Source organism: Sarcophilus harrisii, chromosome 4 (assembly GCF_902635505.1).
Source record: "Sarcophilus harrisii chromosome 4, mSarHar1.11, whole genome shotgun sequence".
NCBI lineage: Eukaryota > Metazoa > Chordata > Mammalia > Dasyuromorphia > Dasyuridae > Sarcophilus > Sarcophilus harrisii.
The window spans coordinates 90,672,021-90,691,177 of NC_045429.1; the positions used below are offsets into that span (position 1 = coordinate 90,672,021).

At 32.2% G+C, this 19,157-nt stretch overlaps 1 protein-coding gene across 4 annotated transcripts in view; it reads left to right on the forward strand.

Annotated features, from left to right (window-relative positions):
- Nucleotides 1–19,157, forward strand: part of NEK7 (NIMA related kinase 7) — a 167,742-nt gene that overhangs the window by 60,494 nt on the left and 88,091 nt on the right. For all 4 annotated transcript variants that reach the window (XM_031937096.1, XM_031937092.1, XM_031937095.1 and 1 more), the window contains exon 3: nt 3,972–4,112. In XM_031937096.1, the coding sequence (XP_031792956.1) occupies nt 3,972–4,112 (141 nt within the window). The remainder of the gene's footprint in view (nt 1–3,971; nt 4,113–19,157) is intronic.

A 19,157-nucleotide genomic window follows, 5' to 3' on the forward strand; every position in this document is an offset into this window, starting at 1 on the left:
TCTGAGTACTTGATATGTGAAAGGATATCATTGCTTATGTGTTTATCTTCTTGAATAAAATGTGGTCTGTGAAGCTATCGACCCACTCTGCCAAATTTACAATACTTAATTTTCTGTTTATTTAATCATTTACTGTAAACGTTTAAAAAGAAGCATGAGTAATTATTGTGAAAACACATGTAGTAAATATTGTATCTGAAATGTTTTTTTATGGATTCCTCTTCTTAAATATATTCTGGTTTGTCGTGGTAGAATTCATTCGCAATCTATTGATTGCTACAGACGTTAGTCTGTAAGTCCATTTTAAACAAAAGACATCTGTAATACATCGATTTTATGCTAATTATATTTTATATTAGCATTATTTTCTAACAAGTTATACAGTGTGACATAAAAGATAAAATCTTTTTGAAAATTTCATAAGGCAGTATAGGGAAATAATAGGTAGAGAACTAGCCTCTGATTCAGTAAGACTTGTGTTCAAATCCTGCCTCTGACATAATATAGTCTGTGAACCAGTACAAATCACTTAACCACACTCAGTGGCCTAGGTAACTCTTAAAAGACTAAAAGTTACCAAGAAAGCAGTAATTTATGTTAGCCGAGGGAGTTCCTTAGAGCTATTCCTTAACTCTGAAAATAAAGCGTATGATTAAGTGTTTTGATAATAATTAGAAGGCATAAGATTTATATATATCTGGTGTCAAATGAAATTATATAACATAACCCTTTTCTTATGATAGCAGTTAAATTCAATAAGTATTAAGTAGCTGCTATATACTTAATAGTGGTTCATTGGGGATAGGTTTGGAATCAAGAAGACCTGAGTTGAAATTCATCCTCAAACACTTACTTGCTATGTGTCTCTCTCTGGGTGAATCATGTAGCCTCAATCTATATAGAAGAAAATAGTAAATCACTTTAGTATCCTTGCCGAGAAAACCCCATGGACAGTGTTGACATCTTATGGTCCACGGATTTACAAAGAGTGGGACACAATTAAATGACTAAACAACAATAACAATGTATAAGATGCAAAAAAATACTGGCTTTGAGATTAAAATTCTACAATTTAAACCCTTTTTAATGGTAACCTAATTTTATTGATATAGATTTGAATTAATATTCAGGGATATTTGAATTAGATATCTAGTTATATTTTTCAGTTTTGTTTTTGTATTTATATCAATTTTCAAGAAAAGGTTTATAGTTTTCTCCAAACTTTGAACTCTCAAAGGAAGAAAAACATTAAATAGATAATAAATAATAATTACCTTTGTCTTATATTCTTGATATTTGTATTGGATTTGAAACTTCCTCCTCCTCTTGAATATTTCTTTAAGTGGATACAATAGATCCAAAATTAAAAAGAAACAATTTAATGAGGACAAATGTAAATACTTACCTTTTTTCAAATTTATGTTAGAATATGATAAAAAACCTAGGAATTTTAGTTGACTGAAAACTTAAGTAATAAATGCCATAGGGTACATTAGTGGAGTGTTAATGTCTATATTAAGAGAAGGAAAAGTCCAAATATTGTATGCACTAATCAGATCATCTTTTATATTGTGTTTAGTTCTCAAAGTGACATTTTAGGAAAGACACTGCAAAACTTGATAATATTCAGAGGAGTGTGATTAGGATAATTAAAGGTTTGGAAATGAGATAATATATAGAATGGCTGAGGAAAAAAAGCAGGATGGGGGGGTGGGTGTATTTATTCTGTTAAAGAGAAAATTAGAGGGCTATTCCACTTGAAGAGGAATTGTAATTATGTATTGTACTTCCTAAACTGTAAAAAAAGGATTACTGACTAGACTTTATAAGGAATCAGATTTCAGTAAAATAAAAAGGAGAATCACACACATTACATACATAATGATAAGCATTTGCAAAAAGACTAACATGAAAATAATTGCAGTTATGCACTAATTTTGGTGAGTGAGCATGAAGTAGTAGAGAATGTTTTGAAGAACTTGAAAATACTTTCCAAATAACATGAACATATAGTGTTTGATACTTGATGATAAAAGTAATGGTGGGAAAAAGAAAATTGGAAAAATCTGAGACATATGGTTTTATAGCATAAATGCCTTCTCCTCCCCCCCCCCCAAAATTGATAGGCATTTGATATGACAAGTGCCAAGCAATAATTTCAAGAATGAAAAATTGATTGCATTTTAGCTTATTGACATGAGATCTATATATAAGCTACTGGTATATAGTCAGATTATCACAGCAGACCAGAATTTGTGCAAAACAAGAAAAAAAGAATATGAGAGAGAAAGATCTGATATGCACTTAAAATGATTTGACTGGATTATTTTAACAAGTTATTTAAAATTAAAAAAAAAATTCTGGAATGGTTTGCCATTTCCTTCTCCATTGTGTCACTGTTTTGGACTGTTTTGGAGATTTGGATTCTGGTCCTCCTGACCAGGCCTGGCACACTATTCATGCTTCTACCTAGTTGTCTCTAAAAAAAGGGATCTACTCAATACAGATATTTACCACTTGGCAGAGATATGCAGAGTCCAGGTCAAGAATGGATTCTCTGTAAATGGTGAGGTCCTCTAGATGCTTCTCTTTTTAGATAATGATGTGGCAGATTATATCAGCCTCAAAACAGTGTAGAACCTCTTTAGGGCTTGTGAGTAACAAAATGAATAGATATGTTACTACTGCTGGACCAGAGTCAGAAGGAACTGCATTGAAATCCAGCCTCAGACACTTATTAACTGTGTGACTGGTCAAGTCCCCCAATATCTTTTGTCTTCTGTTTCTTCACCTGCAAAATAGAGATAATAATAGCACCTGCCATTTAGGGTTGTTGAGATGATATTATTTGTAAAATACTTAGCCATTGCCTGGAACATAGTAGGTACTATATAAATATTAACTATTATTAGCTATTATTGTTATTAAATGGATCTAAGAGTTTGGTTGGCTTCTCTGCACCAGAATAATTTAGTTTATGATTAATGGCTATGGTCTAGATTTCAACCTATATTGTCCAACAGGATGTTGGAAACAGACAACTAGGTCCAGCAATGAAAAGGAAAATATACTAGGTTGTTTTTGAGAAATTACTACTCTCTTTTATTGATGCAAACTTCCCAAGAAAACAGACTTATCTTTTCATCAGGAAGGTTTACTAGTTAATGTTGCTATATAAAAACAAGACATAGAAAACCACTGCTTCAGAAAAACTCTATTATCACACAAAGGGCAATAGAGTGGTTCACAATGTGCTCAGCTGTAACACATAACAAAAGGAACTTCAAAGAAGAATAGAAGTAAAGGAAATTATCAAAGAATTTTATTTCAGGAAAAGATGGGTTAGTCATGTGAAAATAACAAAGAATAACAGATGGGCAAACTGTTCTACTTGTGCCCCAGTGGTTTTGGGAGGAGAACAAAGAAAGCCCACAGAATCTTGAGTTAACCTGTGTTACACTTTTTGGAGAATATGGAGAAGAGTTGTGTAGGATGTGTGGGCATGATGGGTAATGATCTGCATATTTGGAGAAAACTCATGAATCACTGAGATTAGAATTTTAGTATTTGAATATCCAATAGAACTATTTAAAGATGAAATAGGGCCTTCTTTGTACAGTAGTCAACTCTGTCACTTGGGACATTAATGTAGGATCTTGATGATAATTTATTAAGAATCTCATAGAGGGATTCCTGCATTTGATAGAAAATTGGATTAGGTAACCTGTACATTGTCAGAGAGAGAGAGAAAGAGAGAAGGGAGGGGGGAAGGGAAGGAAGGAGGGAGAGGGAGAGGAAAAAAAGAATATACACGAGAACTGTAATATGAGATGGTGATGGAATTGTCAGATATTCTTTGAATCAGGATATATCACTTTGATTATATGTTATGTGAGGCTATATCATTGAGTTTTCTTTTTATGTAAAATTTAAAACTTTTCCCCCCACTTTTTTTTTTTTTTAAATTGCAGAAGGCGTTACGGCCTGATATGGGCTATAACACATTAGCCAACTTTCGAATAGAAAAGAAGATTGGCCGTGGACAATTCAGTGAAGTTTACAGAGCAGCCTGTCTCTTGGATGCAGTACCAGTGGCTTTAAAAAAGGTGCAGGTAAGAACGTTTTTATGTGTCAATATAAAATCATTACGTGTGAATAAGAAAGTACAAGTACAAGTACATATCCTCATTATATGATTGTTATAGATTTTTTTTTTTTTTTGGTCATATGCTATTTACATTGTTTCTTCCATTTCAATCTTAATTGGCAGTCTACTTGAACTTACTGTGTATCTTTCTGTTAATGGCCTTTTGAGTTACCATTTCAACTATTCTCATCTCATCTCAAATGAGATATTTGCAAAGCAGTCAGCTCAGTATCTAACACATAGTGAGATACTTCATAGAAAACCAATGGCACATAGTAGACACATATCCCCCTCTTCTGAGATTCTCTTATGCCTTAATTTGTGGCCACATAATAATACTAGGAAAATAGTGCTGTTAAGACTATAAGCTTTAGTTTAACAAACTCTTTGGAATCATTGATATTACTTGACAGTTTTTCTAGTGTCATTTCCTCAATTCCTGGACTTAATTTATTAGTCATATGTAGTACAACACACACACATACACACACACCACACAATTTGAGTCTAATTTTATGGACTTCTCAACTAGATGCTATTACAGTCTAATCTAAGGATAAAAACATTTTTTAAAAAAATCAAGTTTGTTTTTCAAGTGTGGATAATTTATCTCTGACATTAGTGAGAATTTCAAGGTAGTATTTTAGGATTTTGTGCAATTTTTATGATATCAGTGAAGAAGAACATTCTTCTACAGAATTATATTGTGTAATCTCAACTGGTCTTTCTCAACAATAAGGAAATTGATATGCTATCCAATAGCAACTTTTCATTCTACATCAAATCTTCCATGGTATCTGTTCCCTCTGTTTTTAACTTTGCTTTAAGGAATTGAGGCCAGCAGAGGATTTTGGGAAGGTGGAAGAGTAGGTCAGAATGATTTCCTCCCACAAATAGAATTGTTCCTTAGAGAAGTTTTACTTAAAAAACAAATGAGGCTTGGGGCAGAACAAAGGTCCTCTTGGGACAGCTGGAGAAGATCCAAAGAAAGATCCCTGGACTGAAGTTTAACTAATGTTAAGGATAAATATCTCTAGGCCCGGTTCACAGAAACAGCAAGCAGAAAGTCCTAGGGTTAAATGGGCTCTAAGAGCCTCTGCCAGACTCAAAAGGAATTTTCACTCCCTAGACATCTTGGAGAATGGGAGGGGAAGAAGGATCTGTACCTAAGAAGACTGAGATAGTTTCTGCTGATTAGCAACACGAGGCCCAGCTGTGCTCCTATGATGCTGCCCACCTTTAGAAGTAACCAGCTTATCCAGTGAGTGCAAAAGCAGTGGGCAGGGAAATTGCTAGCTATGGCCACTTGCAGAAGAGTGGAGCTTTTGGTTTGGGGTTCCAGGTCAGATGAAACAGCTGAAGTGAAGCTAGAGGCACCATCCCCCACCTCACAAGTGGTACTTATACTAACATTTCTCATTAAAAAAAAAAAAAAGTGAACAAAGGAGAAAGAACTCAACCATAGAAACTTACCATGGGAATGGGGAAGACCAGGGTTTATTTTCAGAGAGGGATAATGAGGTAATAAAATGTCTCCTTTACCCCAAAGAGTAACATTAAATGGCTATCTGCCCAGAAAGAATTTATAGAACTCAAAAAAAGACTTCAAAAATCAAATGAGTGAGATTAGAAAATTACCCTTGGGCAACGGGAAGCCAATGAAGTTATAAGAGACAAAGAAATAGCAAAACAAAATATAAAGAATGAAAAAATAGAACAGAATGTGAAACACATTTTAATAAAAACAGTGTTATCTGGCGAGCAGATCAAGAAGAGAAAAATATAAGAATAATTGTACTATGATCAAAAAAATAAAAAGAACCTTTACACAATAATGCAAGAAGTAATTGAAGAAAATTGTTCTGAAATAATAGAACATGAAGGGGAAGTAGAAATAGAAAAAATTCACTGATTACCACCTCAAAGATATTCCACAAGGAAAATACATAGGAACTTTATTATTAAATTTCAAAACCTCCAGATCAAAGTGATTCTGCAAGAAACAACAATAACAACAATCAAAAAAATTCAAATATTAGAATTAGAATTCTACAGGATTTATCAGTAAGCATAATAAAAGATATCAGGTCCTAGAATAATACACACACACACACACACACACACACACACACAATCTAAAAAAAACTGGATCTGCAGCCAAAAACCATGGTATCCAGTAATCTAATATTGAGTGAAAAAAAAGACATTTAACTAACTTGTAGATTTTCAGGACATTGTCTCAACCAAACTTGCACTCAATAGAAAATTCAACATATAAGAACCAACATCAAAGAGTAATTTCAAGGGACTTAACAAGGACAAATTATTTATGTTTCTTACATGGAAATATATAACATGTTTAAGATTGACATCAGTAATTGGGTAGCTCAGAAGATAGACTGGGGCAGAGCTGAATATGATCTGACTCTAAAAAAGCAAACCATGTCTTTTAGGTCAAATCTTTTTTTTTTTTTTTTTTTGGTGAGTCTGCAAGCTGAGGATTGTTTGTACATGTTTAAATATGTATAGACTATTCTTAACTTGCAGGTCATACAAAAGCAAGCAGAAGCCATCCTTAGCTTGCAAGTCCTGTGGAAGGAGGCAGCACATCATGTTTGGTCATAAGCTGCATTTTGCTGATTCTTGACCTCGAATCTCAACCTTGTTCTTTGTCTGACTTTAACTCAGTCCACATTCCCAATCCATTGCCATATCATGGCATTTCTACCTTCACAACATTTCTTACATTCTGTTATCTTCACTCATTCAGCTACTACTTTAGAATATAGGTTCTTGCCTGAACTATTGTAATAACATTCTTGTTGATTTCTCTTTCTTAGATCTCTCCCATATCCGGGCCATTCTCTGTTGAGGTGCTAAAGTGATATTCATACTGCATAGTATATTAACCATATCATTTCCCTATTCAAAAAACTCAGTAAGGTGGCTGTCTTTTGCCTCTAAGATAAAATATAAAATCCTTTTCGGGCGTTTAAAACACTCCCAATCTGAACTCTTCCTACCTTTCTAGCCTTACACGTAGCCAATGATCCAGTGACATTTGCCTACTTGATATTCTTCACAGAAGATATTCAGTGTGCTTGCACTGGCTATTGCCATGCCTCTAATATTCTCCCTTTTACCTTCTTCAAGACTGTAAATTTTGCCTTTTTCAGGAGGTCTTTCCCAGTTCATCTAGATATTAGTTCCTTCTCTCTGAGATTATCTTTCATTTATATTATAGCTATCTTGTGTGTGTGTGTATGTATGTATACATACATACACACACATATATACATACATGTATTTTTTATTACAAGTTTATTACTTTAGAGTATGAACTCCTTGAAGACTGGGATTTGTACTTGGCAAAGGGTCTGTCACATCATAAGAATTTAAATGTTGCCTGACTTAGACTGTGTTTCTTCTGTGAATTTAATTTATCTGATGTAAATATGTTTCCTTCTTTAACAGCTCATTGATATCTGTACTTTAAGAGTTTTCTGTGTGAAACTAGTACTAAAATTGTCATTGATATATAGTCTTTTTATGAATTTTATGATTTGATCTTTGAAGAAAGCCTCCATAGCTGTACATTATTTTAAGTCAGTGGTTACAGTGAACCTAGTATTTTTTTCTAATTTATAGTCAATTGTGTAGTTGTAAACCTATCATAAAATGCAGAAAATAAATTGTGAAAGCCTTAATATTTCTGTTGAGGAAGCTAGGGGCTATGGTGGATAAAGCGCGATACATGGTGTCAGGAAAACCTGAGTTCATATCCTACTTACTTGATTCTGGGCAAATCACTTTTCCTTGATCTACTCAGGATCCTCATCTGTAAAATGAGATAATGATAACACTTACCTCCCAGTGTTGTTATGAAGATAAAATCAGATAACATTTAGAAAACACTTTACAAAACTTAAAGTACTAACATTATGAAGATTAATTATTATTCATGATTATTTAATAAAAGTAAGGAAAACAATCATGTATGTAAAGTTGCTGATGTTTTCTTGGGATACCACTAAAACCTCTTCTTTTGGAATATATCCCCATTTTGAAATACAAGGATATTTCAAGAGATATTTGCTTTTTCTATTGGTATTGACTGCAATACAGATTTCTTTTCTATATCCTTAAATCCATGTATTATTTGTGTTTTTTTTTTTACTTTACTTTCCTAACTCTTCTTTTTTAGCTTCACATTGCACATTGAGTAATGAGGCCTCTGGGTCTTATTTTAATATTAGGATTGTGAAAGCAGAGCAGTTAGAAATTTTTGATAGATCTGTTATCATATCCTGTAATTTTATGTTTAAATGGTTGGGGTTTTTGAATGCACAGAACTTATTAGCAAATGGCAAGTGCCTTTTAAAGAATGGTTATTGACCAAGTGTCTTCCTCCATGTTTCATCTAAAAATGCTCTGTGGATCATATATGCTTAAATGAATTGAAATCTAAGCCCAGCATAGATTAATTTTCTCCTTATTTGCTTTGGTTACTTTGTGAGGCTTCCTGTCTTCCTCCATTATTTTCCATTATTTTGCCAATAAGTATGTACTCAATACCACTGTTACTCTTGCCTGTAATGTTTTTCTACTTCGGTTAGATAATTTCTGAGTAAGGCAATTTCTGGGCTTTTTTGTTCTTTGTTATGGTGACATTTTACATTGGCTGAAGTTCTTTAGAAAATGGTTAAGTATCATAAAATCAGAACTGGAAATTATGTTAGAAGTTACTGAATTCAAGCCCTTCTTTTCCAGATGAAAAAATTGGGCTACAGAGAGATTAAGTGACTTACCCATGCAGCTTTTGTTTTTACATTTCCTTAATTTCTGAATGCATTTTCCTATCCTAACAAACCATAGCTTGTAATAAAGAATTTAAAGAGGAGAAAAAAGTTCATCAAAACTAACCAGTATATCACTGACAGTGCATACAGTGTTACACACACACACACATTTCCCTTCTGCAAAAAAAAAGGGAAAAAAAGGGAGTCAGAGATCCAAGAAAATGGGGGAAAAAAATCTGCGTTTACCAAAATATTTATAACAATTTTTTTTCTTTTTTTTTTTGGTGACAAAAAATTAAAAATTGAGGGGGATGCCCGTCAACTGGAGAGTGGTTAAAGAATTTGGGATACATGATTACGATGGAATACTTTTGTGCTAGATGAAAATAACTGGGAATAATTTTAGAGAAATATGGGAATACTTATGTGAATTGATGTAAGGTGAAATGAACAGAACCAGGAGATAATTATATAGTAACATCAATATTGTAGTAATGATTAATGAAAGATTTAGCTTCTCTGATCAATACAATAATTTTAAGACAATTTCAAAATACTCATGAAGAAAAATGCTGTTCATCTCCAGTGATAGAACTGAAAAACAATGTGATTTGAAGTATGATCTCAAATTTTTTATTTTTTCTTGCTTTATTTTTATATGTGGCTAATATGGAAATATCTTTTCCATGATTTCATATATATATAATTTATGTTCTATTTCTTATCCTCTCAGTGGGTGGAAGAGGGGTGGGGAGGAATTCAGAACTCAAAATTTAAAAAAAAAAAAGAATACTAAAGATAAATTTATTTAAGATAAAGAAAAGGAAGTAAAATTCATTTTTCTTGTCTCTTCTTTAGTGCCAAGATTTATTATTATAATTACACAGAATTCAGTTGTATTTTTTTAATGGTTGCTTTCATTTTAATATTGTTAGAGTCTTTGTTTATATTGTTTTCCTACTTCAGCTTAATCCACTCTGCATCAATTTAAATCATTCTAACAGATTCATGATCTTTTAATGATCACTGACTTTTTTTCTTATAGCTTTTTATTGACAAAACATATGCATGGGTAATTTTTCAACATTGACCCTTGCAAAAACTTCTGTTCCAACTATTCCTCTCTTTCCTCCCACCTCCTCCTAGATGGCAGGTAGTCCCATACATGTTAAATATGTTAAAGTATATAAAATGCTATGTTGTGGTCCACACTCATTTCCCACAATCCTCTCTGTGGGTGTAGATAGCTCTTTTCATCACTGAACAATTGGAACTGGTTTGAGTCATCTCTTTGTTGAAGAGAGCCACGACCATCAGATTTGATCATCCTATAGTCTTGTTGCTGTTTATAATGATCTCCTGATTCGGTCATTTCAATTAGCCTCATTTCATGTAAGTCTCTCCAGGCCTTGCTGAAATCATTCTGCTGGTCGTTTCTATCTTCTCTCTTTTTTGAGACAGTTATTAAACTAGCAGATTATGAGAATGTTTTAGATAGCAAGAGTTTTTTTTTTATTTTTATGAATGGTATATCTGATGTTTCTTAAGAAAATTAGGAAATGTTTTGAGAAGAAAGATGCTTACTTTATTGGTTGTACTCAGATCCTAGGCTTCTACTGATTTTAAAAACTTTTATTTCTTTTATTTCTGCTGCCAAAGAGAAAATATTATAAATATCCCAGATCAGAATATTTTTCCTTTGAAAAACCGTAGCTAATCCATAAATTAAATAAAAAAAATGCTTTTTAAATACTTTGACAAAGGATTTGCTATAGCAGACCACATTGCATAGCAATACAATTTATTTTTATTTTTATTTTTTTCATAATTACAACTTTTTATTGACAGACATTCCTGGGTAATTTTTTACAACATTATCCCTTGCACTCACTTCTGTTCTGACTTTTCCCCTTCCACTTTCGCCCCCCTCCCCCAGATGACAAGCAGTCCTATATATGTTAAATATGTCACATTATATCCATAGCAATACAATTGATTGAAAATTGTACACACTAAGATGTCACTTATTTGTTAATTATAAATATTAAATCTTTGATTTGTGAGAACCAAATAAAACTTTATGACTTACATGTTACAACTATTATTTTGTGCATATATTAGGGTCATGCATCATTCCTTGGTAAATTTAACGACAAGGATAATTACTTTCAGGAACCCTCTGACTATTGTCAAGTGAGGAATGAAGAAATGGAGTTGAATGCAGCATCTTTGGCATCAGAACTTCTAGGTTTGACTCTTGGATTGAACATTTACTATGTCACCTTGACTTCTTATTCTTCTTAAGCTTCAATTTCTTAAAAAAAAAAAAAAGCTTCAATTTCTTCCTATAAAATGAGAAAATTGGACAGAATGATATCTGTACGTCCCTTCCCTTTATAGAAATAAGATTTATGATTTCATGAATTATCATTGTTCTGCAAAATTTCTTTTGGTGAGATCCAAACAAAAGAGGAATTCCTTAGAAATGACGAGGCATTGACAATGTTTCTGTTTGTGGATCATATTGTGCTAATTGCATCATGATCCAGAATAATAATAAATAATAATTGACATTTGTGCTGTTGTTGTTCAGTTGTGTTTTACTTTTCAGGACCTCATTTAGGGCTTTGTTGATAAAAGTACTGAACTGGTTTGCCTTGCTTTCACCATTCTATTTTACAGAGTAGGACAGTGAGGCAAATGAGATTGAATGATTTTCCTAGAGTCATACAGTTAGTAATTTGTTTGAGATTAAATTTGAACTCAGGTTTTCCTGACTTTGAGATCTGGCATTTACTCTGCCTCCTAATTGTCTCAAATTGTTTTTTATAGATTATCTTAAAATTTACAAAGTTCTCTTTTTATATCTAGCTCTGGCTCTTGATCAGAAAACTTGGATTTCACTCTTGGCTCTGACATTGACCATCTCTATGATCTTAAGCAAATAAATTTTCTGTGCTTCAGTTTCCTTGCAATGAACTGAAGGCATTGAAGATCTCCATAATATCTGGAAACTTCACATCTGTGATCTTATGATCTTACTTGATTGTAATAGCATTTTTGTGACTTGACACCATCGATATTTTTATCCTCATCTAGTAGATGGGGAAACCCAGGCTCAGAGTTTTAAATTTAAATTGAAATTAAAAAAAGTGATTTTTCCATTTCTATTTAAAATAGATAAAATAGATACTTAACATCAGAATCAGGATTTGAAGAGAGAGGTTTTTTCCTGAATATAGGAACATGCATAAGGAACTAAAGGGGGTCTCAAAGATAAACAATGTCTAGCTTTCTCTCTCTTACCCCATGCTAGCTTAAGATATAACAGGGCTTCTTTAGTGAAGAAGCATTTATTAAGCATAAGCTAAGGACTGGGGAAAAGAAAACATTCTTGCCCTCGTGAAGCTCATAGTCTAATAGAGATAACATGCAAAAAAAGTATGTACAAACAAAAGAGATAAATAGATATAGATATCTATATGTAACATAATAATAACTAATAATAATCAGTGCTTACAATGCACCAGGTACTGCACTAAGCTTTTTATAATAATTTTCACATTAGGTTCTCACAACAATACTCTGAACTATATGCTATTATTATCCACATTTTACAGCTGAGGAAACTGAGGCAAACAGGTGTTAAGTGAGTTATCCAGGGTGACAGCTAATATGAGGAGGGGGTGGGGGAGAAAGGGAGAGAGAAAATATGCACATGCACGAGAGATAATGTATGTCTTTGATATTTATTAATGTTTACTTGAATTTGGGGGAAAGTTAGAGATAATTAAATTATGATAGAGTTGTATATTACATTTATTAGAATCTTATTTCTGCATATTTTCACATGTCATTAAAGAGAAGGAATTTATGGGTGTTAATTTCATGTATGATTCATAGTAGTATTTTAATTTGATCATAAACTACAAAGGCAAGTCTTCATTTACTTAAAAAGTTTGTAATAATTATCAAGTAGTTCATAGTTTTTATGAGTTTCATCATTTAATTCTTATTGACTTCCTTTGGAACAACCTGTTGTTATTTTAAGGACCTGAAAATTAGGAATATATTTTTTAACAGTAATTCATATATGGTATAATATTAGTGAGAAAAGTTGAATTCAGCTATTAGAGTATAACAAATTCTTAAAGGTCTTTGCATCATTCTAACAAGATAGGTTTTGTCTGAAAAGTTTTTTAAAACCTCCTGATATAATAATTTTTTTGCGTGTGCTAATTAGTTTTTTAATAATTTCTAAGTGTCTACAATCATAGTAAATTAGTTAATTTAATTCTTTATTCCATACTGCGACATATTCAACATATATAGGATTGCTTGCCATCTAGGGGAGGGGGTGGAGGGAGAGAGGGGAAAAATCAGAATAGAAGTGAGTGCAAGGGATAATGTTGTAAAAAATTATCCTGGCGTGAGTTCTGTCAATAAAAAGTTATTATAATAAAAAAAATAAAATTATATTTAAAAAATCTTTATTCCAAATGGACGAAGGGTTGGATTTTTCTAATAAATAGAGAATTACCATGTAAATCAGTGCTATGACTTACTGATATAGTGGGAAAACACGAGGCTTGAGAATCAGGAGACCTGGATTTGAATTCTGTCTCTGAAACTTAAGTCATTTACAATTTTTGAGACTTCATTTTATTGTTAGAAAATTATTCCATGGTTATCTGTAATACTAAAAAGTTACATGAATACTAACAAAAACATTATTATGAATAGTAACAAAAACAAAAGTTTATATGAATACTATTATAATTATTTTGTGCATTTTAAGTCCTCTCCCTCTGTAACCCAGTGACACTATTCTGTTTTCACAAAACAATTCATCTCCCTAGTCTGTGCATTTTCACAGGCTTTTCCCCCTTGCTTGCAGTGCTCTTCTTCCTTGTCTCTGCCTTCTGCCTTCTCTAGCTTCCTTCAAGTCTCAGCTAAAATCCCAATTTATTTAAGAAGCCTTTTCCAGATTATTTAATTTAGTCACTATATAAATGTTTATACCTTTCATTCAATTTAACATGTGTGTTTGTGTGTGTGTGTGTCTGTGTGTCTGTGTCTGTGTCCCTTAGCATAGTATCTGGTACTTTTTAAGTGCTAAATAAATGCTTATGGATTTGACTTGATTTGACATGTACTCTTTAGTTAATATTGTTAGAGAATTATTAATGTTAATATTGCAAGTCATCAATCATTAAATATCAATAACAGTTTCATTAAGATAAAATCAAGATGTAGCTCTTATTTGTAAAGACTGAAGGGTTACTATAAAGCTGTGAGGTGTGATAAATGTATTACAAGGAAAACCAAAGTACTGTGAGTTGCCAATTGTGGAAAAAGTTAGAAGATCCCAAGCAACCAAATTGGTTTAAATCAGGTAACTTTTGTGAGAGGTTGTTTTATGATGTTCTCACTTGGGAAATGCTCCAAATTTTATAGATCACAAAATCCCAAGGGTTGGCAAAATGAGGCTTTTACTTATTTGTGAAAGAAATTAGCTTTGAACCTTTAATTTATTCTTAGGAATGACATGACCTAAAGATTTGGTACTTTTTTTTTTTTTTTTTTTGACTTGATTACTTGGTCAAAAGAGGTAAAGAAAAGCTTATCATGTGGAGTTCAAATGAGAATCAATCAGATTTTAGTTTGATTCTACTCGTCAACAAATATTCTTGACTGTAGAGGTCAGCTTGGAAAGGACCTTAAAAATCATCTAGTTCAACATTTTGATTTTATGTATTAAAAATACAAATCTCAGAAAGAAGAAAAGTAATTTGCTTCAGTTCACACAGGGATTAAGTAGAGGAGCTGAGATTCAAAATGTGTTTTTACTGCAAAGTCATCATGACAATGCATTGCTCCAACTGCATCTACTTCCCTGCTTTTCTGAACAAATTTTGTAAATTAAGTCCTGCAACTTAAAAAAAAAATAATAGCTGGTTATGGTTAAAAGATATGAACAAATTATAAAAAGAATTGCAAACTATTAATTATGTGAAATTTTGTTCTAGTAACTAAAAAGAAAATTATAAATCAAAGAACAAATCAAGAATTTACCTCACACTTTTATTCCCCCACAAAAAGTGGGGATAGTCAACATTGGACTGATATTGTAAAGATTACTGCACTGTTGAAGAAAATATGGATTAAAAAAATTCTGCAAAGTAATTTGGAATCATGAAAATAAGATGATTAAAATACCCTTACCTTTTGACCTAGAGATTCTTTTGCCTAGCATATACACTAAAGCATCTCCAAGAAAAGATTAAAAAGAAAGGCTCCATATACAATAACATTATAGCAGCTTTCTTGTTTTGGGGGAAAAAAAAAAAGAGTACACTGAGTAGGGAATGACAAAACAAATTGTGATACCCGAATGTAATGTAATATTGTCATGTTATAAAAAGGAAATTTGATGAATACAGAGAAACATGGACTTAGAAAAATTGTTGGAAAATGATGTAAGTAGAGCTAAGAAAATAATCTACACACAATGAATACAGTATTGTAAATGGAAAGGACCACAAAACAATGAAAGTGAATGTTGCAGAATTACAAAGAACTAGCTTGGCTCCAAATAAGAGATATGAGAAGCCATCTCCCTCTATTTTTTGACCTGGGTGAAGGGGTCCACACAAGTGATGTTGCATATATGTTATAATTTTTTCTATTTTGATCAGTTTTACTGATTTTTTTTCCTCACTCTTTTAAAAAAAATCTTTGTTATAAAGGATGAATCTCTGGAAGAATGAGAGGGAGCATAGGAGGAAATTTAAAAGATGTAAGAATAAAAGATAGTACACTTTTTTTTTTTTTTTTTTTTAAAGGAGAACATGGTAGTGACATTGTAGAAGACCTAACTATCTAGAATTTTTGTTGTCATAGAATTTGGGTTTCTTGTGGGCTTTTTGTTCTTTTCCATTTACTTTATTTTAATCATGCTTTTTCCTCTTCTGTTTCTGCTTATTTAACGATGAATCAGTTTAGTTAATCTTCGTATCAGTTACCAGCTACACTCAGAGAAAGAATACTAGGAAATGATTATGGACAACAACATAATATTTCCATTCTTTCTGTTAATGTTTGCTTGCATTTTTGTTTTTATCTTCTCAGGTTATTTTTACCTTTTTTGTAAATTAGATCTTTCTTGTACAACAAGAAAAACTGTATAAATATGTATACATATATTGTAATTAACATATACTTTAACATATTTAATATATATGGAACTACCTGCCATCTAGGGGAGGGGGTGGGGGGAAGGAGGGACAGGTTGGAACAGAAGATTTTGCAAGGGTTAAGTGTTGAAAAATTACCTATGTATATGTTTTGTATATAAAAAGCTATAAATTTAAAATAAAAAAATCAGAAAAAAATCTTCATATCTGTTATTTCTTAAATATTTTTTGCTTCCAGAATGGATGGTAATTTTTAATGCTCTAAAGTATTCTATATTTATGTCAGTTTTCTTTGCCTTTAATATTTTCTAAAGAAGTGTTAGTTTAGTAATAATTTGGCATCATTGAGAAATGAATTATTTCATATTGATTTTCCAGAAAACTAAAACTTTTCCCCTTTAAATACAAAAATTTATTCTGTTTTGGTAGAAATATTTCCAAGATAGGTTACTGCTTCCTGATATTATATATAATTGCTTTTCTTTCTATATTAGGAACACTCCTTTGAAAAGTTACTCTGCTGTACTTTATAATTATGATTCCCTTGTAGGTGTTGAGGTATCATAGGATTATTTCTCTATATATTACGTCACCAGATTTTTCTACTGACATTTAGTTCTTTTTTGTCCTGGCAGTTGTTACTTTCCCCCTTTTTTGGCATGTCTGTTATTCTAATCTGTTATCATATTTCAAGAAAAACGAATTATCCTGTTAGCAAAATAGTGAGTTTACCTTTGTTTTGGAATAAATTTCCTGGGCTTTGTGACTATTACATGCTACCCTGAAAAAATTTTTTTTTCATCTTGGGAGTTCTCAACCTGTGGTTTGTGAATTTGTTTTGTTTTTGTTTTTGAAATTTTAGTAATTGTAATTTCAGTGTAATTGGTTTAATTTATAACCCTGTGTATTTTGTTATTGTATATAGCTGGGTGGCACAGTGAATATAGCATTGGTCCTACAGTCAGAAAGATGTGAATTGAAATCCAGCATCAGACACTTACTGGTTTTGTAACCTTTAACAAATCATTTAACATTTCAGTTTCTTCATCTGTAAAATGGGGATAACAATAATATCTACCTCTTAGAATTGTTGTTGAGGATCAAATGAGATAATTGTAAAAGGAATAAGATAACACATGGCATAATAAGTTCTATATAAATTTTTATCATTGTTGCTTTTATTATTATGCATTTAAAAACATTCTGGGAAGGGGGTCATGGACTTCACCAAACTGCCTAAGGGATCCTTGACAAAATATATATATATGGAAAAAAAACAGCTCTGGTCTCCTTGTAAAGTTTGTATTTACAATTATTGAGATAAATGAATATTTGGAATATTAAAATAGTTAATGCTGTCGCCACTTTTCCTCTGTTTTATATCATGTAGCTATAAACCTAGAAGGAAGTTTTAGGTTATCTAATTCACATAATCATTCACATCAGTTCTCATTTCCAGACCCTTATTCTGTCACCTCTATTAAAGAATTCAATTCCATTCAACAAATAGAGTTTAAGCTCTTACTATATACAAAGTGGTATACTTTGTGATAGAGGCACAAAGATGATGCCATGAAGTTGCTTAATCTAATGGAACAAGATAATTAGGTACACAAAACTATATACTTAAAAGGTGAAGTGTAAAAAAGACAAAAGTGACCAGCCAGCATGGTGCAACAAAAGTATGGAGAAGAGGTTATTTTCACTTACATAGAGCAGTTTGAGCCTTTTAGGAAAAAGGGAAACATATCAGTAGGCAGAGAGATGAGTTTCCTATTGTGTGATCTTGGGCAAGTCACTGAGCTTATTTTGGCCTTCCTTTTCTGCAACTGAAAATGACTGAATTGGGGAACTGTTACAGTCCTTCTATTTCTAAACACACGCACCTATAATTTCATGACATTTTACTGTACCACCTTTTCCTGATTCTGTCATCTCTTGATTTTTCTTCCACCTTCCTTCAATGAATTTGGTACCTTACAGCCTTCCCATTCAGCCTCTTGTAATCATTTTTAGAGAATTCTATATCCATTTCAATTCTCTGACCTCAGTTTCTGTTTTATTCATCCACAGATGGAATTATACCTTACATCTCATCATCACTTGCAATTCAAATGATTTCTGAATCTGAAATTATCTTACTTTTACCGCCTTAGATATATCTTTCTGTTCATCCACATGGCTTCCACTCCAGTTCAGACCTTCATCACCTTGTCACTGGCTGTTATTGCAATAGTTTTCTAATCGATTTCCTTGCTTCAAGTCTCTCCTTGCTCCAATTTGTGCTTAGATGTCAGCTAAAGCATAACTTTGATTGTGTTATCCCACTATTCCAGTAAATTCCAATGTTTTCCCATTGCCCCAGAAGCAGTATAAAATCCTCTGTTATCTAAAACACTTCATAACCTGTTTCCTTCCCACTTTTTCATTTGTCTCGTACTTAACTCCCCTCCAAAAATTCTGTGATATAGCCATACTTGTCTACTTATTCTTCACACAATATACTCCACCTCCTATCTCCTATCTTCATGCCTTTATACTGACTTTACCCTGTGTGTGAAATGCTCGCTATCTTTATCAAAGTTACCTTTCATCTATACTATAAGTCTCTTGAGGAACTCAATGTAAATCTTTGGAATTTAAGATCCAAATAAAGAAAACTTCCAACTACTTGGAGTTAAGCAATCTAGGACTGGAAGGGGAAAGTGCTTCCTTAGTAGAGGTCATCTTGTTTACACCTCTCATTTTTATAGATAAAAGTATTAGAGGTTAATGTTTTACCATAGGTGGTAAATAGCAGAGCTGGAATTTGAATTTGTCTTCTGTCTTAAAATAATCTATTAATCTAAACGATAGAAGATCTTATTGAATATTCAACCCAACAGACATTATTGTGAGTTACTAGGTAAAACACTAAGATAAAAATTGTACAATCCTTGTTGCTGAGGAAGTCTTGATAATTTTTTGACATACATGCAAATAAATATATTACCAGATAGAATATGATAGTTCTTC